The sequence below is a fragment of the Pundamilia nyererei genome, unplaced genomic scaffold (genome assembly GCF_000239375.1).
Source record: "Pundamilia nyererei isolate P.nyererei 1_Seehausen unplaced genomic scaffold, PunNye1.0 scaffold00176, whole genome shotgun sequence".
Lineage (NCBI taxonomy): Eukaryota > Metazoa > Chordata > Actinopteri > Cichliformes > Cichlidae > Pundamilia > Pundamilia nyererei.
The window spans coordinates 314,822-340,888 of NW_005187577.1; the positions used below are offsets into that span (position 1 = coordinate 314,822).

Below are 26,067 nucleotides of genomic sequence, written 5' to 3' on the forward strand. Positions count from 1 at the left end.
ATGACATATATGTGTCTATAAAATACTGATCCCAATGTCAGCTGCTTCCTTGCCACGAGGGGTCACCACAGCAGGCTGGTCTACATGTTTTATGTGGCAGATTTTTACAACAGATGCTCTTCTTGACATAGCCCCAAAGTGGCTTTGCAATTCTAGCTAAAACAGAACCAGTACCCCTTTTCTCACCACTGGAGGCAGTATTTAAACGCATGCATGGATACATCACTTAACTGTAAATATACATAATTTGAAATGTTGTGCACATTATCATAAATAAACATCTAATTATCGAATTAAAAATAGGCTTAGGCTGCTGGAGGACTGCATGATTTGGACTGGCAAACAAAGCTTTTGAGTAACATCTAATGCATACATGAATGTGCTATACACAAATGGAGACACATACAGACAAACCTCATTATATGTACCTAAATCTGCCATGCAAACAAATCTCCGGACAAAGTCACATGGGTACTCACATTCACTGTACTGCTGCAGCTGGCTAAACTCAGCCGGGCTCAGACACACCCAGCTACTGTCTCCCATGCTGCCTGAAGCCAGGGGCTGAGCTCTTGGTGTCAGTCCACGAGTGCTGCAGTGGGAACTGATGGCTATCCTTCGGTCACGTTGTGTAAAAAGACTGAGAAGAAGAGGTTTTGGGATGTCATCGCTCCTACTTTACGAGAACCATAGGAGGGCAAGCTGAAAAAACTGAGGCCACATGAACAGTGGGGGAGGGAAGACGATGTTTATATTTCCCTCCCTGGATATTTAATTTGTCCCTTTGAATCACAAAATAAAATAGCATAGGATTTTAGTCTACTCGATCCAGTTCAGCCCCTGAAGCAATGAGATCAATGGGAAGTCTGTCCACAAAGGCTGCTAACTGATCCTGATCACCGGAAGATGGCACAAGTTTTCTCAGCATGTCCACATCAAAAATCCCTTTTTTGTCCTGGAGAAAGAGAGAGGGAGAGGAAAAAGAGAGAAAAGAGAAACAAATTTATTGAGTTGATCATCAGGCTTCTCTGATTCGATATGAAATATGTAGATAGCCTCATGTTAGCAGGCACAACGGAGAAATGAATGGGAGGAGGGAAAGAAGCAACAAGTATGAACAAAAAACGATTTATAAAAGTGAGGGGCGGACAGCTGAGGGAAATGCTGCAAAATTAAACCACCAGTCTGCCTTTAAAGTTTCCTATTTGTGACAAATGTATTACTTTTCTACAGCTGACCTGGGAAATTTGAAACGATGCAGATACATTTTTGGAGCCTTTTGTCTTCTGAACATTTCCCGTGGGAAATACATTGTAAGTGCATGACAAGAAAAGTCCCTGTAGACTCAAGCAGCTCATTTTTTAATGCTGGAATCATATTGTTAACATTATGTTTGCAAAGCTCTGCCCAACCTGAGCTTTGTTGTTTTGTCGCATTACAGTTGTTATTATATACTAGTATAGCCATTTAATACAGAATCATTTGCTCTGTGATTTTCAGCATGATGACAATTAAACTACTAAAATGGATACATGTGATGTGACAGTGCAATTTGTACAACTGAACAACACCATGGTCTTATTTAAATGGTTCACTTGCTGATAATCAACTAGTTTCACTTCTTAGTGTTCACTACTTCAGCACTGGACCTGCTATAAACGTGGTTTTCATCCCCTATGACCTGCAGCATGTTTGTAACAGGGTTTTGGTCACTTTAGACCTAACCCCAGATTTTGAAGCTATTTTCATAGCAATTTTATTGTTCCATGAGTCTAAAAATTATGATTGGTACTTGTGTAAAACTGCATGTGCTCCAAGGTAGTGATTTAAAACATTTTTAACATTAAAAGAGCTGGCATATGAGCCCTTCTTAAAGTAAATGGTAAATGGACAGGTTCTTAGATAGCGCTTTTCTACTCTCACTGAGCACTTAAAGCACTTTATACAACTCATGCATTCACCCATTCACACAAGCACTTTATCGAAGGTTTTTTTGAGTAGGTGACCCGCTCTACTACCTGAGCTACAGCCACCCCAAAAGCTTTCTATTTCTTCTAGTGGCCACACATAGTATAGCAAAACAAAAAACAAAAAAACAGTTCTATTTGTTTACTCCTTTTTTAGCATCTTGTTTTTATTTCATGTGTATTTTATTAATGTTAATAGTAACATTAGAAAGCACAGGTGTGTTCTGTAACATCAACGATGGCTGCAATCCACTTAGTCCACTAGAATGGCGTACAGCCACCTCTGCTTTCTATCATACTTTCATAAAGTCTGCTGAGAAAAAGTCTTTTCACTGATGGAACCATCTGAAACTTTACCAGAAGCTCAAAGCACGAGGTAAAACTTGGAGGTCTCCAGTGTAAAAGTGTAAAAAACAAAAGGAGATATTATCCATCTTGGCTCCTGGAAGACTCTGTGCTTGTGCTTTTTGTGTAAATTAGAAATGAGAGGATTTATTTGACTGATGTTGGAGTACACGTAGTTCCAAAAGAGAAGAGATAAAAGCACGGGTGACTAACTCTAATTTACCGAGGGAATAACAAGAGCTTATTTTTAGAAATGATTCTCAACTGAATGAAATATGGCTAGAAAACGGTTGTTATTTGTAACCCTTCAAAGCTCTGATTAGCATAAAAGCACTTGGGATTCTAGCCATTGCTTCACATCTGAGCCAGTTGGAGACACCGTGAACTACTGAGAGAGAATGCACTCGGAATTACTATAGTATTTGGACTAAACATTTACTACATGGGTAATGCTCAAGTCAAACAACAGAGGTAAAAATCTATAGTTAAATAACATAAAAATACAGCTCAGCACAGCTGTGTTTTGATGTTATTCACTTGTTTATATCAAAACAATAGTTACACTGTAAATATGTCACTGATGTGATTTGTATGCTGTATGCTCTCACACAATTCTTGTGTGTGTGTAATGTCACTAAAAACCTCCCTGTTATTGCTTTGGTTTCTAGCAGATTGCTTCGGTCACCACTAGTTTGTATGAGAAATGCTGTCAAATACTGGTGTGAGATGGTATAGGTGGGCTGACAAGTATGAAAATGGTTGGTGACCCTGAAAGGCAAAAGTCAGGTCTGAGTTGCCATCAAAGCCAGGACTGAGGAAACATGCGTAAGCTAAACATATATATATGATTTATGCATGTTTACTTAGCTAAATGTAGTTTTTATCTTATCTAAATTTATAGCGAGCATAATTACCAAATCATAGATGAAAACATAAATGTAATGTAGGATTGCAACACATAGGCTACCGGTTTTGGAATTAAGCTGTTTCATGTCTGTATTTGCATTTTTGTGAATGAGTCAGTGCTAAAAGACTGATTTGATTAGTAACCCAGTGACTCTAAATAGCAGAGCTTTTACAGTTTAAACCCAGCTTCTTTGTAGATAATGTAATAGTCATGCATCATTAAACTGCATACATGGCACGCCTAATGAATTTCAGAAAACTTGACCTCAAATCTTGATCTTGATCTTGAGGTCACCAGGCTTTGAATTAGTCCTGGAAAATTACATTTCACCTCTTTCTCAAGTTATTGTGTTCACAAGATTTTCAGAAAACATGACTTTGGACCTTGATCTTGAGGTCAAGATCACTGAGATTTGAACTTACCAAAGATTTTCAGTAGATGCACCTGTGGTATCGATTTAAAACTCCAATGTGGTCTCGTGTTCGCAAACATAAAAATGCAAATGTTCATCATGTATTCCCTGCTGTTGCAACCAAGTGAAATATCACTGAAACATAATAGTTTTTGTCAATAATCACCTTATAGCAATACTGTGAGTCAGTACTCTATTTTCTTTATATATTTTATACATTCCTTTATCTAAACATTTAAACATTAAATTACAGGGTAAAAATACAAAATAAATAGCTAAACACCAGAAATGATATAACCAGAAATTATTATAAACACACCACAAAATAAAAATGTGACATGCACTGTATGTATGTATATTATAATATTCAGGATACTTAAAAGTTTGCACTGAAAATCAAACAGTCAAACATTTATTCGTATGAATATTTGCTTTGCTGCCCTTTATACTGTATTACCTTATCTTAGTTCTGTGTTTCAGTCAGAAATACCTTCTGCCAAAAAGCCCTAAAGGAATACTTCCCAGAAAAAATCCAGTGGGCATAACCTGCACCCCCAGCAGTACATAGTGTATACTTTAAACACCTCTGCTGCTTTTAGGAGGTTTTGTTTGCAGAAGCAACACAAGGCCTTTTTAATTTCGCTCGGGTTTTACAGAAAGGACTCTTCAGTCCAAACATTATCACAGGGAAACTGTCATGCTTTATTCCTTAATATTCTCCCTTCGTCCTCTATCAGGTGCTCGCCTCACTCCCGGACTACATGCGAAAACAGCCAGCAGCATGCTGTAACAGGCTGTGCATGTTTACTGATGTTACTAATGGGAAGGGAACAAAGGGGAGGTCTATATGTACATGCTGTGAATGCATGACTGAAAGACAGAGCACGTGCAGATCAAGGGTAGTGGGCCTCCCCCTCTGAGCAGAGAGGGATTCTGTTTTGCTCATGAGGTTGCCTGGCAACTGTGACGTAACAGGAGTACATGACAAAGAGAGGCAAAGAGGGAAACAGGAATCACTATGGCTGCTATGACCAGATGTAACTACATGCCATGGATCGATACTGCACATGAACATATAAACCATGCAGATTGTTTACTGAACCACAAAATATCTTCAAGGATTGGTTTAACTAGTGCCTAGTCAGTCTAACTGCTAGGTGCTGATAAATACTAGTAGACAATAATTACTACCGTGTCTGTAATATAATATTAAGCAATTGTAAGATTGACCTATATTTTAAGGGTATATGCCTAAATTAGGCATAAACTGAGGTTGCTCCCTCTGCACTGCTGCTACAAAAACAAAAGTGCCAACTGTCCAAAAATATTTTCATCTCTCCTTCTTTCTTTGGCTTGTACATTTTCTCCGGTCTTGTTTGTGTTTCTTAGTTATTCCATTAACTTTTCCCTTTCTTGTTCCAACTACTTTTAGTGCTTTTAGTTTTCTGCTTTCCTGCCTTACATAAATTAGTTAACTCTACCTGGAAATACCAGCGTAAGTTTTTAGTGATTTTGAACATTAACGTGAAGCAATCAAATAACAACAAAAGAAACAATGAAGTGAGTTCACCAGTGGGACGACGCGGTGCACTAGATGGTGGAGAATCGAATGAAAAGTAAAAGGAAAGTGACATGTCCAGCAGACTACTTGAAGGATACCAGTCTGTGTATTATGCAGAATAAAGAACATCAGAGTGCTGGTTTATTAAAGTTAGCTTGATAATGGTAATTAATTGCTCCACAGTTGGATTTTGAATGGATAAAATTCTGCTGGACTGAAGTGTCTTTGGGCTTGTTTTGGCAGTTAAAACTAGCTTTCATAACTACTGTTACCACTGTATACCCTGAAAACATATTTTATTCCATTTAAAAGTAAAAACTTTAAAAAAATGAATGTGTTTTCTGTTTTACAGAAGTTGACAGAGTGAATGCAGTTTGGACCACCAGGTGTTTACAACTGGTAAACCATATGCAAATAATGAGCAGAGGCAACTTTACATGAAGCTTGTTGTTGCCATACTGGCTGGTTAAATGACCATTATATCTCAGCAAAGACTTTCAATACTGTTTGTGGGTGCAAATAAAAAATTTAAAAAAGAAATTAATGAATTTTACAAACTTTTGTTTGTAAAAAATTATTTTTAACAAATTAACAAAATGCAATGAAATTTAATGATTCAACATCAGCTGGACTTTTAAGAAAAAAATCCATAAGACAAGGACACAAAAAGCTAATGTTGCATAAGTATCAATAAAAAAGCCAGTCAAACCTCGGTGGAGTTATGGGATTTAGATCTTCATAGCAACAATTGGTCTTTTCACTCAGAGGTTTTTAATTCACAAAGTGACCTAACATACCTAGTGTAAAATCAGGAAATATACTAGGATGTGAGAGTAACGTCAGTCTTTGTATATGCCTCTCTCTCAGAGAGTGATACATGTATATATATTTTTATGAAATAAAGCAAGTATTCCTGAGTCCCTCCAGTCTTTAATTCATTCTCAATAAGCCAGTCAAAACAGAGCTGAGCTGTATGAGCCTCCGCATGTTGCCTGTGGTTTTAAAATGCGACAGTGACTCATAGAGCTTTGCAAAGAAAAATAGAAGGGTTATTTACACCTCCATGCACATTATGTTCATTCTGCATGCCGGAAAAAGCAATAGCACCTTTACCAGATACATAGTTCTTTAAGTTGCATTTAGGTGGCAGACAACAAGGTTCAAGGTTCAAGGTTCAAGGTTCGTTATTTGTCACATGCATAGTTATACAAGTATAACACACAGGGAAATGTAACCTGACACGCTCCTCGACATGTGCAGAAAATTGGGGGGGTAGAGGAAGAACATTATATATATATATATATATATATATACATACAACAAAAAGGCATTGTAGTGAAACAGGTCATCTTACACGTGGTCACCAGAGTAGGCCCATAAAGTACCATCGAAAGATGGCAGGGAAGACATACGAATGAGACATCACCACCATGGAGGTTCAGCAGGTTATCTAAGGTCACCAGAGCAGCTGTAGAGCCCCTGGAGGGACACCCTGCATGGGTTTTGGGTCTGACAAATGCACACATCCACAGATGTCTCTTTCCTTTCCTCCAGTAATTTTTGGCTAGTAAGGATCAAGCTTTGTTACACTGGCTTTGTTTTCCTGATTTGCCGTATCGCCTTGTTGTTTTCCATGTGGTTTGAGACTTGTTTATTGTTCGTATGCTACATGTTAGCTACTGTAGAATAGCAGCCTTTGACACTGTTGCCAGGTTGGTGGCACTTTAATTTGGAAGAGGCAAATATGCATGTAAACATTTAATGCTTTTAGAGTTGCATATAATTACTGTGTGTCACTCCTCTGTTTATTTACACTTACAGCAGCTCTTCTGTCACTGTGGTGCTACAAAAGGTCCACCAAAACTTATGGATGTGTTTTAAAGAATAGCGCAGCACTTCAGAATGTTTGGACATATGTGTGTAAGCTACATTATCATAAAATGAAAGGAACCACCCTTTAAAGCCGCATGAGGATCGCAAACTCTGCACAAACCACAATGCGTGGGTGGTGAGACTGAACCAAAACAGTGAAGTTGTGGGCTGGACAGCTTAACAGTGAGCGGAAACTCACTATAAAGCTCAGTGAAACCAAAAGCAGCAGATATAAGAGATGATTCATTGTAAATTCAGCACTACAAGCAACATCTTCCATAATAGACTTATTTTGGTATTAGTAAAGAAATTTTCCCTATATCAAACAAATTTGTCAGCCTGCTGCACTGCATTTTTCAACTGACAGTCAGTGGTTGACAACAGTTATCTTTAGAACAGACCAGCTAGAGAGCAACATCTCCACACTGTTCTGACGTAAAGAGGTTTTAAGAGTTGAGACAAATCCACTTACTCATTGGCATGGAGACAGTCAATAATAGCTGGTTTAAAGTTATTGATCACAATATTTTACATAATGAAAACAAAGACTATAACATGTCCTCTTTAGGTCAAAATATGGTTAATTATCAAACTTAGAGATCCGTCCACAGCTGAACGTCAGACTGGCTGTCTGACGTTAAACTGTCCCTTACAACTTTGTTTGTTTTGGTGCCTTTTGGAACATTTTTGAAGGAATTGTGTAACAAATAATGTGACTTACTCCGTGGTGCAAGCCATCCAAGCAGTTTGTGAGTGCGAGTGAGTGAAATTCTAGTATGTTATTAGTCTGTTACTTATCATGTTTGCTAGCGTTGGGAACCTCTATGGTTTAAACATATAATAGTTTCATTTATTTCTTTGAATGACAAAATAAAGACAAGAAATACAGTCATCCAAATTCCCTCGACTAAAAATATGATAGCAGAAAGTTGAATATGTGCCATTTTATTACCGTTCAATCTGAACCCACGTACCACTCCGGTCTGATGTCTCAGCATTCACTAGCAGGACATGTTGCAAGATATTAAGCATGTGGAGAGAGAAGCACTGCCAAATTAGGATAGTGATGATGAGTTCAGTGATACGACAGAAGAAGGAAGGGAGTGTAAACAGGGACATAATTATGTGCAGAGAGGACTAAATGGAGATGAGTCTGCAGGATAAAAGCAGAAGGTTGATTCATAGTCCAGTCATCAGAATTCCAACTAAGAAATTGTGAGGCAATGCACTTCAGTGTAAAACTGGAAGCCAAATGCCATGCAGCATGCTTCTGACGTCCCCACTGTAGAGGGCTAAACAGGATACTGTGGACTAGGAAGGCCCCTTCTACAGGAAGAGTGTTTTGATAGCTGAAGCTATGTTCTGAGACAAAGTATTTTTCCCTGACCGCTGCAGGAAGCCATAGGACTGTGTGACCATATGATTAAATGGATAGAGACAGCAGCTTTTTTCTGTGTCAAACATCAGTCACTTACAGCACTGAGATAATCTTCATGATCCAAGCACTTCTAAATATAGACATCCTGTCATAACTGGGTCGGTAGATTACCAAAACACTTTAGAAACCTCACATTCTAGCTCCAGTTCACACCTGCATTATGTAGTAGCTCATACTGCAATGCTTCATTGTCTGCCTATGTTTTAATGAAACAAAGGCAGACAAAGCCTATGTTTCACTGAACTGAGGATTGAGTGTTTTTGGTGCAATTCATTTCTTTTACTCTAAAACTGTATTTTTCCTCAGATCTACTCTGACACAAGAGCTCAGCTTATATATCAGTAGACACACTTGAATTCAACTTGTTTGTGAAGGTTTATAATGGGGAAACGTCTATCATTTCCACCCACAACAGAAAGTCCTACCATTTGACAGCCTTTAAACCCCACCCAGTGAGTGAGAAAGTGAGAAAGAGAAGGTGATCTCGAAGACTGAACCGCGTGAAATTTAAATGAATTTATGTGTAAGTTCAATAAGGAAGATGTGTAATCACTCTTCTGCCTGCTTTTCTAAGTGTTCAGCTGCTTTTCTGTTCTTTACAGGACTACTGCCTTCTCACACTGTCAGTCTCAATACTGGCATCATTACTCTAGTCCAATCATCTTCCAATATAACCCACCTCATCCCCAGCTCCACCTCAGTCACCTCAGCCAGAGCTCTAGTCAAGCCTCAGTCCTCATCTTCACCACCACCAGCATCTAGACTGCAGGGGGTCCTGTTCTAAATCGCATCAGTCCTGGGATTCCCGTTCTGCCGTGATGTGTGATCAGAGTCTAATTGCCACATTTATTTCTCAATCTCAATAAATAATGCTAAATTCTTCCAAGTGATCTCTCCTTATTGGACTAATTTCCACATGGAAATTACCAAGCCTGGCTCACACAGATGAAACCCACACTCCAAGTGCTCAAAGGTTACAAACGCAACCCCCGTGGGTGTTACAGAAAGACCAAATTACTGCAACAGGAGGGCTGTCATCATTAGCAAACATGTTTTTATTTATACAGTCAGCTGAACTTTTTACTCATAAGCATCATGTGTGTCCTGTACATATTCATTCACCTATCCAAATCATCCAAATCATGCTCCAATCACTTCCATGCCACAGGTGTGTCGGCATGCAGACTGCTTCTAAAAACCTTTTGCAAAAGAATGGATTGCTCTTAGAATTCTAGTTTGGTACTGTGATAGGGTGCCGAATGTTTAACAAATTCATTAAAGAAATTTCCTTGTTGCTAAATATTCCACAGTCAACTGTTATTGGTATTATAACAAACCGGAACTGATTGGGAATGACAGCAAGTCAGCCACAAAGTGGTAGGCCGTGTAACATTACAGAGAAGGGTCAGCAGATGTGTGGAGTTTGCATGTTCTCCCCGTGTTTGCGTGGGTTCCCTCCGGGTACTCCGGCTTCCTCCCACCGTCCAAAGACATGCAGCTTGTGGGGATAGGTTAATTGGATAATCCAAATTGTCACTAGGTGTGAATATTCGAATGAATGTGAGTGCGAATGGTTGTCTGTCCCTATGTGTTAGCCCTGCGACAGACTGGCGACCTGTCCAGGGTGTACCCTGCCTCTCGCCCTATGACAGCTGGGATAGGCTCCAGCGCCCCCCGCGACCCTGAAAAGGATAAGCGGAAGCGAATGGATGGATGGATGGATGGTCAGCAGATGCTGAGGTGCATAGTGCATCTTTCATGTAGCGCTTTTCTATGCCACCTGAGCACTCAAACCACTTTGTATTTTTTGTAGAAGCAATCACTACAGACCTCCAAACCTCATGTGGTCTTCACATTAGCTCAAGAACAGAGCTAAAGAGCTTCATGGTTTTGGCTCCGATGGCCGAGCAGCTGCATCTAAGTTTTACATCAACGGGCACAATTGAAACCGTCAGATTCAGTGTAAAGCATGCTGCTACTGGACTCTAGCTGGTAATATGATAGATGAGTCTGGGTTTGACAGTGGCCAGCAGAACGTGACTTGTCTGACTGCATTGTGCAGTGTAAAGTTAAGTGAAGGGGGGTTATGGTGTGGGGCTGTTTTTTAGGAGTCTCGTTACATTTTGGACAACTTCATGCTCTCAACTTTGTGGGGATGGCCCCTTCCTGTTTCAACATGACTGCACACCAGTGCACAAAACAAGTTCCATAAAGACATGGAGGAGCGAGTTTGGTGTGGAAGAACTTGACTGGCGTGCACAGACTCCTGACCTCAACACAACAGAACACCTTTGGAATGAATTAGAGCAGAAATTGCAAGCCAGGCCTTCTCATCCAAAATCAGTGTCTGACCTCACAAATGTGCTTCCGGAAGAATGGTCAAAAATTTCCATAAACATTTTCCTAAATCTTATGGAAAGCCTTCCCAGAAGGGTTGAAACTGTTATAGCTACAAAGAGTGGGCCGACATATTAAACCCCATGGATAAAGACTGGGATGGTACTCTTATTTTAATCAGTGTTTCAAACTTAAATATGATCAATCTATCTCTATTAATGGGCTACGTACCACAAGCTGGCAGTAATTAAAATCCTAAATAATAATTTGATACTGATGACCATAATTTTTTATTACTAGACCGTGCTTGTAGGTATTAAAGGTACAGTACTGCAGTGCTTTGAATCATATCTATCTAGTAGTCTCCAATTTGTTCATGGAAATGGAGATTCCATTTTACACAGTCAGGTTCCCCAAGTTCTGTGCTACGATCTATTCTGGTTGTGATTGAATTATACATCCACCTTCCAATGACACTGCCTAAAAAAAAAAAATTAAAAAAAAATTACATAAAGCCTTTAGCATGCATTTTCTCCACGATGCAGATGATACCCAACTTTCTAACCATGAAGCCAGATCAGTAAGTTAAACTATGTCTTAAAGACTTAAAGACCTGGATGACCTCTAATTTCCTGCTTCTAAGTTCAAATAAAAATGAAGTGATTGTACTCAGCCTTAAAAATATAGTGTCTTATTTTTGTGTTTATATTCTATTTACCCTTTATTTGTACAGGTAGTCCCATTGAGTGTGTAACTCTGGATGGTTAGACAGGAAGGAATCTTGGAGTCATTTTTCAACAGGATATGTCCTTCAATGCGCGTATTAAACATATATGTTTAATATTTGTAATAGCCTTAAAATGAGAAACATCCTGTCTCAGAGTGATACTGAAAAACTATTCATGCATTTATAACTTCTAGCTGGACTTAATCCTTAATTATGAGGATGTTCTAAAACCTCTGAAAAGCCTTCAGTTGATCCAAAATGCTGCAGTAACAGTACTGACAGGGACTAGAAAGAGAGACCATATTTCACCTATACCAGCTTCTCTTTACTGGCTCCCTGTCAAATCCAAAATCAAATTTATTAAAATCCTTCTCATCACATGCAAGGTCTTGAATAATCAGGCCCCAGACCTCATAGTACTGTATCACCCCGAGAGAGCACTTTGCTTTCAGACTGCTGGTTTAATTGTGGTCTCTGGGGTATGTAAAGGTAAACTGGGAGGCAGAGCCTTCAGCTTTAAGGTCCCTCTTCTGTGGAGCCATCTTACAGTTTGGATTCAGCAGACAGACACCCATCCTATCCTCTTTGACAAAGCATGTACGAAGAAAGTTTTTCCTTCCCACAGTCGTCAAAGCACTTACTAATAGGGGGTCATCTGATTGTTGGGGGTTTCTCTGTTTTCTCTGTATTATTATACAATCTTTACCTTATAATATAAAGTCTTTTGGAGGCAACGATTGTTGGGATCTGGTGATATATGAATAGAAATGAACTGAATTGAAATTTTGGCAATATAGTACATACAATTTCTAGATTTGAAGTTTTACTGCCAGTCAAACAAGCCTTTAAAATCTTTAAAGAAATCACCTTGTCTTCAGTCACTAAATAACATAACTGAGAAAAACATGTCATTTAACTTGTCATAAGCAACCAGTCACAGGTCACAATAGGTAAGTTGACAGGTGTTAAATTTTAAATGAAGTCTACACTACACTCATTTAATGGTTGTTCTTTATTTTCATGACTATTTAAATTTTAGATTCTCACTGAATGCATTAAAACTATGAATGAACACATATGGAATTATGTAAAATAACTCAAAACATGTTGTATATTCTTTAAAATAGCCAACCTTTGCTTGATGACTGCTCTGGTGACTACTATTGGTAGTCACCTAAAATGGTTTTCCACAGTCTTGAAGGAGTTCCCAGAGATGCTGAGCACTTGTTGGCCATATTGCCTTTACGCTGTGGTCCATCTCATCCCAAACCATCTCCACTGGGTTCAGTTCAGGTGACTAAGCCATTTGGCGCAGCACTCCATCACTCTCCTTCTTGGTCAAATAGCCCTTACACAACCTGGAGGTGTGTTTGGGGTCATTGTACTGTTGGAAAATGAATGATGGTCCAACTAAACGCAAATTGGATGGCATGGCATGTCGCTGTAGTATGCTGTGGTAGCCATGCTGGTTCAGTGTGCCTTCAATTTTGAGGCAAGACACCATCACACCTCCTCCTTGCATGTAGAGACCATCCATTCACTTTTTCTGTGTCGCACAAAGACATCAAAGGAATGTATGTGTGCAACATTTGACAAAGAATGATACATTATGTAAATGTGCGTGTGAATGAGGCTTGCCGTAGAGTAGAAAAGCACTATATAAGTATCACTTCATTTACCATTTAATTACTAAAACACATAAACAAAATTAGCCTGATATCATGATTAAATTAGTTACATCTTGACTCACATCTAGAGCCAGCCTGCATGTGCTCTGACTCAGCAGAGACAATATAAAATGCAATAAATTGAGAATAATTAATTGAAAGCAGCTCACAACCTCCGAAAGCCTGACTACATTATATTACTAAAGTATATTTTAAAAGAACATCTGGTGCCGGATTTTTGTGTTTTCCTCTAAATAAGAGACAATTACACAAATTGGTGACTAAAAATTCACCATAATAGAGAAAATTAAGTCCTTGGACCCCACTTTGTGTGCCCCCCGACAATGCTCGATTGAAACCCGTGCCCAGTCCTGCAGCATGACAGTGAGGAACCAAGCAGTCACATTCATGCTACAGGACTGGGCACAGGTTTCAGTCGAGCATTGCACACCTGCAGCAGCTCATATCTGCTGTTCAATTTGCATTTTCCTGTGTGGGTGTGTTTGTGTGTGTCTCAAATGCACATCATCAGCGCTGTCTGCACATTCAGAGCTTTCACTAAAAGAAGGAACTCTAACAGCAAGTGCATGTGGGCTGAGGTTTAATTCTTTCACCCTTGAGATGAAGTGGGGCCAGTTCTTCAGTATTAGTCACCAAAGCACTTGAATCACTTCAGTCACCTGAATCCTATGGCAGGTTTCCTCTGCTTTGATCAGACAAATTAGTGTCTCTAATGGCTCATTAGGCTTCTTGAAGTGGTCTAAGATGTTAGGGAAGATGCTTAAAGTACTTGAACACTAGAGAAGGGGCTTCAAGAGGACTGACTGATAAATGCAAATGACATTAAAGTGTTTTTTAGACAGAAGAGCACTCGGGAAGAATACCGTTAACTCCCTATTAAAATGGCCTGTATTTGTATAGCGCTTTACTAGTCCCTAAGGACCCCAAAGCGCTTTACACATCCAGTCGTCCACCCATCCACACACAGGTGCCCTGGGGCGCACTGACAGAGGCGAGGCTGCCGGACACTGGCGCCACCAGGCCCTCTGACCACCACCAGTAGGCAACGGGTGAAGTGTCTTGCCCAAGGACACAACGACCGAGACTGTCCAAGCCGGGGCTCGAACCGGCAACCTTCCGATTACAAGGCGAACTCCCAACTCTTGAGCCACGATCTCTTCTCCAAGACTCCCCCAAATTTAAATTCTTAAATGGATTAAATGGATAGAGACAGCAACCTTTGTGTCAAACATCAGTCACTTATAGCAAACTTTTTTAACAATTATATTTATATTTACAGAAACATGGTAATCAGAATATTTTCTGTATTAGGCCAGGTACTCATAGTACTACAGTGTAGCTGTGGAACTATTATTATTATACTATTATTATTATTTTATTACAAAAATGTTTTTATAAATATTTTTACCCTTATTGTTGATAGGATAGTAGAGATACTAATAGATAAAGATAATAGCAAAGGCAGAGAATGACATGCAGGAAGCACAATGATGCCTGTGTCACCCACTCAACCAGGTGAGCTATAACAGGGCTAGAATCCCCCCCCCCTTTTTTTTTAGCAAAAGCGCTATTATATCTTGCTACAAGCCCCATATAGAGTGCAGTATATCGTATAGTCTCAATTTCTTAGTTCGCATATTTGTCGCACTTAAACTTTTAGGACCGTCAAATACATTTTAATATTAGACTAAGACAACCCAAATAAATACTAAATGCTGCTTTTAAATCATTATTTCATTTTTTATGGGAAACGAACTATCCAAGGCCCTGTGTAAAAAGTACTTGTCCCTAAAATTGAATTCAAAATCCTGCTCCTCACATAAGAGGTCTTAAATAATCAGGCCCCATCTTATTTTAATGACCTTATAGTACCATATCACTCTATTAGAGCAGCGGTCCCCAACCCCCGGCCTCGGACCGGTATCGGCCCGTGAGTCGTTTGGCCGCTAGAGTTGAGGCTCAGGTGTGAAATGTATGGTTTTCAGGGTCTTTATCGGTTTTCAGCGTTATTTTGTTATCGTTTTTATCGTTAACTCTGTTTTCCTGGGTCTTTTCACGTGTGTTATGAATAAATCTTCTTTTTTTCAGTACTGGTACTAGTTTTATTTTGTTGTATTTATCCGCGACACCTTAAAGGCCGGTCCGTGAAAATATTGTCGGACATAAACCGGTCCGTGGCGCAAAAAACGTTGGGACCGCTGCATTAGAGCACTTCAATCTCACACTGCAATCACAAATCTTGTTGTTCCTACAGTATTTAAAAGTAGAATGGGAGGGAGAGCCTTCAATTTTCAGGCCCCTCTTCTATGGAACCACCTTCCAGTTTGGATTTGGGAGACAAACATTATCTCTAATTTTTAGATTAGGCTTAAAACTTTCCTTTTTGCTAAAGCATATAGTTAGGGCTGGATCAGGTGACCCTGAATCCTCCCTTAGGTATGATGCAGTAGGTGTAGGCTGCTGGGGGATTCCCATGATGCATTGAGTGTTTCTTCTCCAGTCACCTTTCTTACTCACTATGTGTTAATAGACCTCTCTGCCCTGAATCATTCTTGTTATTAATCTCTGTCTCTCTTCCACAGCATGTCTTTATCCTGTCTTCCTTCTCTCTCCCCAATCGGTCGCAGCAGATGGCCCCGCCCCTCCCTGAGCCTCGTTCTGCAGGAGGTTTCTTCCTGTTAAAAGGGAGTTTTTCCTTCCCACTGTCACCAAAGTGCTTTTTCATAGTGGGTCATATGATTGTTGGGTTTTTCTCTGTATCTATTATTGTAGGGTCTACCTTACAATATGAAGCGCCTTAAGTAAGTAAGTAAGTAAGTAAAACTTTATTTATATAGCACATTTCTAGATAAAAAAAAAAATCACAAAGTGCTTCACAAGGTATAAAACAAAAACAGACAAAAGTTAACAAAATGCAATTCTAAAAAGATGTGTTTTCTTTTTCTTGCTGCCACCCTTGGCAGCAAGAAATGTAAACAACTGTTGAAAGTGATGTGGAGGAATTATGTCCCATTCATTTTTACAGAATTGTTTTAATTCAACCATAACGGAGTATTTTGAACTTGAATCGGCTTTTACTTTCAAGATGGAACCAGAAGGCTAAAGTACCTTTTGTTTTAAGATTACATCATTATCATTTATTATTACTTTTCTGATAGTTATATGGTTTACTGTCTACTATAACATTTTTATTTCAAATCCTGATCTTAAAACAAACCACTCCTTAGTCAGTGGAAAACCTTTCTGCTCTGACAGAGACTCCTTTTCTGTGAGATTGTTATTGTGTTGCAACAAAGGTCAGAGGCAAAGGTCTAACAGGCCAAACACAAAATTCGAGACAAATTTAGTGATTATTAATGTTTCAAAAAAGAAACTTAATGGAGCCATGGGTAACCTTATGGACTACACCGTGTTTCATCTTTACCCTTAAAAGGACTGCTGCTGATTGATGTCAAAACGTGACAGGGCACACACATCATGTTCACAAAATCACACATATGCTATTCCTGCTTCTTGTCCCAGACTATCTTTAATTCTCGCCCAACTCATCGCCCGTTAAATCCTAATCTAGAAGATTGATATTCTCTATGATAGTTCTATCAATCTCAAGAGAATGAATCATAATAGCTTTCACCTATGCTTTCATAGGTCTGTATGATGAGCATTGTTAGTCATCTGCTAAACTTCTACCACACCGTTATTTGCCTACAGCAAGTGTACACTGTGAAGGTTACAAGGATAATGAAAAGACAATATGTATGTGTGTTCTGTGATCTACTGTGGCGAACACCCACAGCACATGGAGCAAAATCTCAGCTTGGAAATGGCACTGTAGGTGACAAACTATCTGGGAGCAGATTGATCTGTGATTAGCACTGCTGCAGGCAAGGCTCACATAGGGCTTTCTGTTCTCTAACCTACTGGGGATGTAGCCTCACAAATACCACGAGTATTTATGGAAGGCCTTGGTGTCATGGCAACTGGGGGATTGTGTGTAAAACGCAGAGGGAAATGGAAAGGCCAAGCTATACACAAGTACTGATTGCACTGTACTTAAAGAGGAATGGCAGTCGGTTTGAAATAAGAGGTTTCCATGCTGCTTGTCCACCCTGTCATGGTTGAGTTTTGTGTATATGAAACATGATTATGTATGAAATACCCCTTTCCCAGAGTTAAATGCACTGACCAAAAAACATTGTAAACACTCTTTAAAGGCAAAAACACCACTGATGCTTCGAATGGCACCTTTAACTTAAAAATACAGTGTATTGACATGTGACCTGTTGTAATTTACCACATTTTAATCGTGTATATACGACTATATAATAAAACTTTTTTTTTCTACTATTGGATCTCTGTGATGTCATAAAGAGTGGTTGTCCTTCATGTGGTCAACTCAGGTACAAAGCTGGTTGTGAGCACAGAAACCACCTAACTGCTGTTTAAACGCTTTGTTTCCAAGGGACAGCCAATCAGATGAAAACTGGCTTAACCCTCTGAGGTCCAGATCATCATCAGTGAAAACCTGAATCCTTTGCAATCACAATATATACATTTTGTTTATGAGAAAAAAAGAATGTTCGCCCAAACTTTGGCAATTAAGGGACAAAGAAAATAATTCTAATATGTTTTGGGCTTTATTGGACATGTACAAAGAAGAGGAAGAAGGAGGAGGAGACATGTGGCAAAAGGGCCGCAGGTCAGATTCAAACTTGTGTCGGCTGCTCTCAGCCATGCAGCATATGGCTTATCTAACTGAGCTACACTGGCACTGAATATAACTTTTCTTTGTCCCTTAATTGCAAAGAAAAATTTGCCATTTACATTTACATAAAAAAAATACTTTTTTACTTGACTCCAAACAATAAGGTAGGATTTCAGTTTGGAAAGGGGTTAGGGTCATCACCAGGAATACCACTTTTTGATAATTTAATTCTTGGCAACTGGAATATTAATTGGCTTAATAGGAGTTGTTCATAAAGAAAAAGAAAAAGGGATTTAAGTCTTAAGTCAGACTTCTGTAACCTTTTTCAAATTGTGACACAGCCAACAAGGTTTCCCTTAAATAACCACAGAGTCACAATAGACCATAATAGAATTTCTACATACACATATGATATATTTACAAATGTTAAAAGATTATGTTCACAGGCTGTATTGTTGGGGGGTGGGTTCAACTAATCATAACTTGATAAATCTCACCTGAAAGACAAAATTGGAAAACCTGGAAGAGGAATTGCGCTCCATAGATCAGATACAAATTTTTTTAATATGGATCTATTTCTGAATAACATGAAAAAAAGAAACTTGTCAGATGCATGATGTTAAAACAAGTTGTTTATGGATAATTTAATGAATCTGTCTAACAAACATGCTCCAATCGGGAAGCAAACAGCGAAGGGTTGTCAGATGATGAGTTAAGATCAACAATGCTGCAGAGAGATAAGGGAAAAAGAGACTGCTCAGGAATTGGGTTGTATTCATGACAGAAGTCATATTGTAGATAAAGAATTAAGATGACTAAATCACAACAACAAGAGACAACACTGTAAATAATAGTAAGAAATCATGGAAAGTGATAAATATGTGATGAATTAATAAAATTTCATTCATATGTAGAATTCGGAGGCATATAGGTATTGCTAATTTTAATATTTTATTTTTTTGTCAGTAAAGTATACAATTTACTATTGTTTTTTTTCAGTTCAACAGATCTTGAAAAATATAATGAAAGATGAAATGTATCATTTTGCATTAAATCAGATTACTGAAGAGTCTACAGTTGTAAGACCTTTAACCTTATAATATGTTCGGAATTTACCTCCAGATCTGGATAGAAGCCAAAGTATTGCCTTTGCATAAATTTCCTTGACAAGTCTTGATTTTATTGGTTCTGACTGGAAGTGAATGTTTGAAAAGATAATATCGAAACAAATGTTTGATGACTTTTGTCAAAATGGCAAACAGTTTTGCAACATGCATATACCTCAATATTCCACCAGTACTGTATAAGAGACAAACAAAGGGATACTAAGAATAGTAAGTTTGTTAAACTTTATCACTTTTTTTAAATAACACTTGATGGTTTTGATCATGACATTCTTATGGGAAAGCTTAACTTTATGGTTTCGCACCTTCGCACCTTTACTCTTGTGTTCCACAAGGCAGCCATCTGGGCCCTCCTTTATTTTTAATTTTTATGATTTAGTTTGTTAAAATTCTGACAAAGTAATATGTACATTTGCTATACATACATTATTTACAACTTCTTCATTAGCACCTGCAGGCAGAGCTTACAGGCTGTAAATCAATCAGTGAAAATTATCAAATTAGCAGTAAATATTGTCAAAACTAAATCTGTTGTGTTTGGTTCTAGGAAACCTCTTTCTAAGTCTCATTTGTTGAATTGTGATGTTGATAGGATACATGTATCCATTGAACAGGTTAAGAAGATTAAATTAAAAAATGTAAAATTAAATAACTCTTTTTTGTTGGTCTAAACAGGTGAACTATGTAATTTCAACAATGGCTGCTGATAGCTGATAGCTGTTGCTAGAAAGTGCCATGCACCACAACACCTTTGTATATAATTAGCCTATACTGGAACTAATCATAATTATGAAACCTGTCAGTGAAGTCAACTGATGTTAGATCTAGTAAATCCAGTATGAACAAAACAGTTCTTTAATGCTTATTTTTTAATATGCAATATACTTTTTGGTTATAAAGTTTGTGTTTTCTAATTTGGTTTTTGTAAGTTTGAAGATTTTTTCCCCCTTTGGTGGGCACCAGGAAGAGTAGCAATCACATGGTGGAAGCTAATAAATAAATAAAACTGTATATTACTTCTGTAAGTGCTGCTGAAATTGATAATTTTATTTCTTTTACTTCCTGCTGATTTATGGTTCTGATTATGTTCAAGGAGCACATCTGTTTACAGCAGCAAATAATTCGATTTCACTAGCAAATTTAGGCTACTAAAGTCAAGCATTTAGTTATACATCTTTTGCTTCCCTTCTGATAAGATATACACCACAAATTAGGAGGGTTTACAGCATATAGCTAATTCCAGCTCTGCTTAAAATAGAGATATTCAAAAGGATTCAACGTCTTAATTTCCTTCTTTCATAGAAAGAATCAAAGTAGAGGGACTGTCTGTTTTCTAAACTTAAATATAAATTTGACTATCAACACTATTAAAAAGTCTAAATAATTAAAATCTTTTACCAACTTATGACTCATCTGCAAGGGGCTATTTATAGTTTTTTTGGTACTTTAACTTTACATTGTTATTTCAATAATAATATGTTGTTGTTACATTTATGAAATTGTAGAATAAAAGTCATAAAAATTGTTTAATTAACACAATTTGGGCAAGTGTGGAGTCAAATCTATTAAAATGTACAGTCCTATTTTAACTGGTGTTGCTCTTAAACTATATGGGGCACTCTGAACATTAAAAGTTTTGTTTTGTTTTGTTTTTAACTTAAGATCATGTATTACTATACATGTATAATTGGAATATGTCATAATATACATGTCATATGATTTCCACGTTTATATTCATGTGTTCATATTCATCTATATTTTTGCCAAAGCCGCAGGGAATTACTGGAGACAGGCACAAAGAGCCACAGGGAACACTGGAGCAGCAGGTCTGCAGACCACACATGGCATACCCAAACTGTAATAACTTCACAGGCCATAATACAGATCTATAAAGACTTGATTTCAAAAGAAACATCTTATAGGTTCTGAAACGCAGCATATTTGTGGCTTAAATACGTCCTAATTCTAATCCTACTACTAGGCAGTTCTCCAGTAATGTGGTGGATGGTCGGTGTAGATTTACTACAATATCAAAACACTGTAGGTTTTGCACATCCACTCCTGAGTTACTTTTAACTGTACAAATGTGTGATATAGATGACTGGCGAAGAGACAGTGGTATGCAGCCTTGTGGATACTCAGGACACATTTACCTCTGGATCACTGGAGCGTTAGACCAATCCTTGTTTTGGCCCCTCATGCTTTGTATTGCATCATTTCTCAACCCAACCTCTTCACTAGAAAACCATACAAGGATATTTTAGTGAAATGGTTGTAGTCTCTTGTAGTTTTGGTCAGCAATACACTGTTAAAAACCTACTGCATGAAAAGGGTCTAATTAATACTGTGCAAGATTTCACACATATGCAGCAAATATATTATATAGTCTCCATTTAATAAAGCCTGACTTCATAAATGCGGCTTCAGTGGAATGAAATGCTTCTGGAGGCCTGTTACCTCTGCCTTAGCTCTGTGGAGAATCTAGGTCTGCCTGGACACTGCTGAAAGCCCTTTATTAGGATATCTTGTTAGTCGTAATAGAGGCTGTACTATGGGTTATTATTTGTCACCCTAAAACATTTCGGGTTGATCATGTTAGCTACATGTTTTGCTGACACTTGTCTGATAGAACTTGTACTGTTATAAAATTATTTTTACTTCACTAAAAGAGAAATAAAAATACAAACAGCTGTCCTCTTTCCATAATCACAAAACTGCTTTTAACAGCTTGACAGCAGAGGGTGTGACGAACATCAAAAACAAACTCAAAGTTGCATTAGTCATGTTACAACATGGCCTCATTTAAAAATGTGTAATTTTGGTATTTTTTTGCTAAAGTAGCTATAATCAATACTACTACTACTTGCGTAGCAGCAAACAGCTACAGGCCCAGAGTGAAACTCATCAGTAGTGGAAATATGTAGTGGAGAATTTTGCAGCTGAAGGGACAAATATTTCCCGTAGGAAGTGGTGGAGATCAAAATCAGAGCAAAAAGATGGTGGATTTTGCACTTCTAATCAGATGTTTACCTGACAGTGTCTATTACAACCCAAAGTGGAATCTTTTTTCCAACAAAAAAGAAGTCATTTTGTTCTCCAAACCTTAATGAAACCAGTAAAAACAAAACAGATGATTAAAATGAAAGTCCGAAATAAGTCTTGAGCTGAAGTTGGCTGGTGGATTGCATGCAATTTGTACAGGCTCATTCTGTGGGCTTTTGTTGCCTTTCATTGCCGTTTAAAAGTAGAAATATTCTACCCATTTTTCCTGTTCAGCAATGTGACATGACCATCGTTTAAAATAATTGTTGAAGAAACCTGATTATTGGTTAATTGTATGGGAATGACAGGTGCTGACAGTTGTTACATTTTACTGGCTATAAATTAATGATACTGTTGCAAGTTTTCGCAACAAGCTTAAAAGGTCACATCAGAATGTAAGTCTTGTGTTCTGCCATTATGACTTGATTGCACATATTGTACATATAAGAAATTTTTTTTAAAAAATAAGTCAATGGGGAAGATTATTGAAAAAAAGGTTTTGTTTTGTTTTTTACCATGTGGCTTCTCTGCAACTGAAAGTTGCTAGTCTATGACCTTGCAGTGTCATTGTTTGCTCAGTCAGACTTACAGCTCACTCAGTTCTGTCTTAAAATGATAAGTTAAAGGCCTCAGCAGTCACCTATGTACAGAACATCATCTTTGAGTCTATAAGCTTTTAAAACTGTGTATCATGACTGAGCAAACAACACAGAATGCGATGCTGAGCCACTAATTCATTTAGCGCCAGTGATGACTCATTTTACTCTCACTGTTTGGGTCTAAAACTTCAAGTAGTGAAGACTTGTGTAAAATAATTAGAAGAATTTACACTAATTTTACTTAAATGTTGCTTTCATGTGACTGAACAAATATGTATTTCGATCAAGAAACAGATGTTTCAAAATGTGTGGGATCACCTCTTCAGGTCACTGTGTAAATGAAAGAAATAGGCACTTATTCACCTCTTAATAGTGAATTACTCTCTGATGACAGACAGCTCCTCATCAGTAGGTTTCACTACTGTTTTCTCAGACCTTGACTGACCCAGCAGCCATCCTCTTTCAACATGACTTACACCGCAACATGGCCATGTACTGTGGTGTACACATGCACTTGTGCTTCTATGCTTTCCTGCTGCTTGAGCAGCATTTCAGGGCTCTGCTAAATGATCCTCTTCTCTTCACCCTCTATCCTCACACTCCCTGCTAGGGACTCAGCCTCTTCTCATGTGTTTCTGCTCCTCTCTCATTTTCTCTGTTGATCCTCTCCTCCCAATTGGCTCGGCTCTGCCCTTTCAGCTCGCTCGTCGTGTTCATGTAGACGAGGCTGGGGCAGAGAGTCCTTAATGTTTATCAGCATCCAAGTGGATGCTGTCAAGGAATAAATAACCATCACATTCGGTGATTGCTTGATGAGATGTAATTAGGCGTGCCGATTTGAGATTAATCACGAGGAGTCGGTCGCTTCGTTCTAAAGCATCGCTCTCAAGGAGGCATCCTGGGATTACAAGGGAGTGACTTGAAGATGTGTAACATATACCCATAAATGGGTGTTTTTTTAATGAAAAATACAAATATAATAGCCTCAGAATTAGAACTGAAGACAGACCACACACATTTAGTTCAAACTTACACCCTGGTTCAAAACAGCTGATGTTTGGGGAAATGCTTTTACTTGATTTTTCTCTTGCCTTGCAACTCCTTCACAAAGGTCACTGTATTAGGCTTGCTGCATATTTTACTGTAAAGACATTTTTAAAATGAACAGTAACCTGACCTGGAACATGATGTCTGACTCTGTTGCCTAATACCGCCCGGTCAGACTACACTATTGATCCTATATTTTGCTGAACTGTTTTGTAGCCAGCTGTTTCTTAAGGAACAATGAGTCTGAGGCATTTTGGTTTTTAATCCATCTCCACCCAAACACACGTCACAAACCTCCTGAACTGCAAAATGATAGTCTTTTATCACAAAACCTAAATGAGAGTTTTGTTTACAATAAAAACCCAAAACAAAACAAAACCCCCCAGAAAAGTTGGAAAATAACATTAGCCAGAGAGACAGAAATTTTTCAAGAAACAAAACGGGAGATATAAATATTTAAGTGTAGTTAAAGGTTAAATAGAAACGAGAGAGAAGAGAGTGCTCACAGAAACAGAAAAATGGAAGCAACAGCAGCAGACAGACATGAGAGAAGCAGGAGCATGAGGAGTAGTCACAAGAAAGTCTGTCCTACCTCTGGCCATTGCTGCTCTCACTACAGTCCAAGTAACATCCTTGTTTAGTCGTTTAGTAGAGACCAAGCTAGTCCAGTCCAAAAGACTGCCAGTCAGTCAGCAGGCTCAGGGATGTGGAGTCGTGGCTAGACTGGACTGGTGTCTGGTTCCCAATGAGGCAGGCAAAGAGAGGCAGGCAGCAGCCGCCGAGTCGTCTTCTCTGCTCACACAAACACTCGGCTACATGCAGCACGACAGCAGAGGCACTGACTGGAGCCTCAGCAGGCACAGAAGCAACATCCCTCCCATCCAGCCTGAATTAATTAAGCCTTTTTTTCTCTCTCTCTCGCTCGCTGCTGTTTTTTCTCTCTCCCTCTCTCTCTCCCTCTCTTCCCGAGTGTGTGTGTGTGTGTGTGTGTGTTTCTGCTTCCCCATGTTCAGCTTCCTCTCTTGCTCTCTTCTCTTCCTTTTCTGTCTCACTGATCAACAGCTGCGCTTGCTTCTTCTCTTCCCCTTTGATTCAACTGTCCTCACTACGGTCATATCTGTTTTATTCTTTTTGAATTTTCAAAAACAATAAATCTTTTTTTTATTTAAAACAATATTTCCTACAAAAGGCAGAATGCCCAATCACATTTATGTTTCAGAGAATGGAAATAGACTCAAGAGTGTCACATCTATTCAAATTGTCATACATCTTCATTGGTGGCAGGTTCTATTATAATAATAAATAGTTCCAGTTAAATTGTTTGTGTTTAATCTGATGTAAGGCTTCCAGAATGGAAACAGTTAAATTATGAACCTCTATTGGCTTTGGTTAACTCTGGGAGATCTTAGGGCACCTACAGTTGGTTTATTCTAGTCCAAATTGGTTGATAAGTTTGTATAGTCCTAGCTTTTCCCGTGGTTTGGTTTCTTTAGAAACAGAGAAAACTCCAAGCAAATCAAATTTGTCAAGCCATCCCAATAAGAACATTCAACATTGCAACAGTTTGTAATAGATAACAGTTTGTATCCATTGCACATCTTCAATACTCTGTGCTTCTATGCTACTCATCCCAGAATGCAAGTACACGACTATGTGGAAGCATTTAGCTCAAACATTCAATGTACACCTGATAGTTGTGTCTGATCACATTCTCACCATAAATAACTCATGGCCACCTCTGCCAGTGGAGTATTGACAATCAGGGACAAATTAAATTATCATTCTGATTTGCACTGAAAACTGTTTTGTTTTCTTAGATTTTTTTTTTAAAATAAATAACTCCTTGGCCTTTTACCAAAACATAGCAACAGGGATTTAACAACAAGGTTTGGAGCCAGCGCTGGGGTCATCACTGATGATGACTTACTGTATGTCTCAGAGATTTTTATATGATTCAGAATATAATGAGATAAACTAGGAAACAATTTCAAAGGAATAACACAAAAATGTCGATTAAAATTAACCTCGAAAAGCAACATTTACTTTAAATGGGAAATGCTAGGGAAACCTAGTTCCCCGAAAACTGCCTCTTGTTTATATTTTCTTCTACAGTTCTCACCATAACCATTATGTGATCTTCCTGTGTATCATACACCCACACATGTACTCAGTGAACATCCTGCACAGGTTGTCATATAAATCTAAAGGTGTCACAGTAAATGAGTCAGGCTGTTGTTCCACTGCTTGGTATTTGGAGGAATAACGGCAGCTGTGTCTATCCATTTATTCCCCCTTA

At 38.4% G+C, this 26,067-nt stretch overlaps 1 protein-coding gene across 3 annotated transcripts in view; it reads right to left on the reverse strand.

The window, feature by feature from the left end:
- The window catches only part of dgkg (diacylglycerol kinase, gamma), a 157,006-nt gene extending 132,315 nt beyond the window's left edge, over positions 1–24,691 (reverse strand). For all 3 annotated transcript variants that reach the window (XM_005746255.2, XM_005746256.2, XM_005746254.2), the window contains exons 1-2: positions 24,364–24,691; positions 480–955 (exon numbers count right to left, since the gene is read on the reverse strand). In XM_005746255.2, coding sequence (XP_005746312.1) covers positions 480–546 — 67 coding nt within the window. In that variant the 5' untranslated portion in view covers positions 547–955; positions 24,364–24,691. The remainder of the gene's footprint in view (positions 1–479; positions 956–24,363) is intronic.
- Between the last annotated feature and the right edge of the window lie 1,376 nt (positions 24,692–26,067).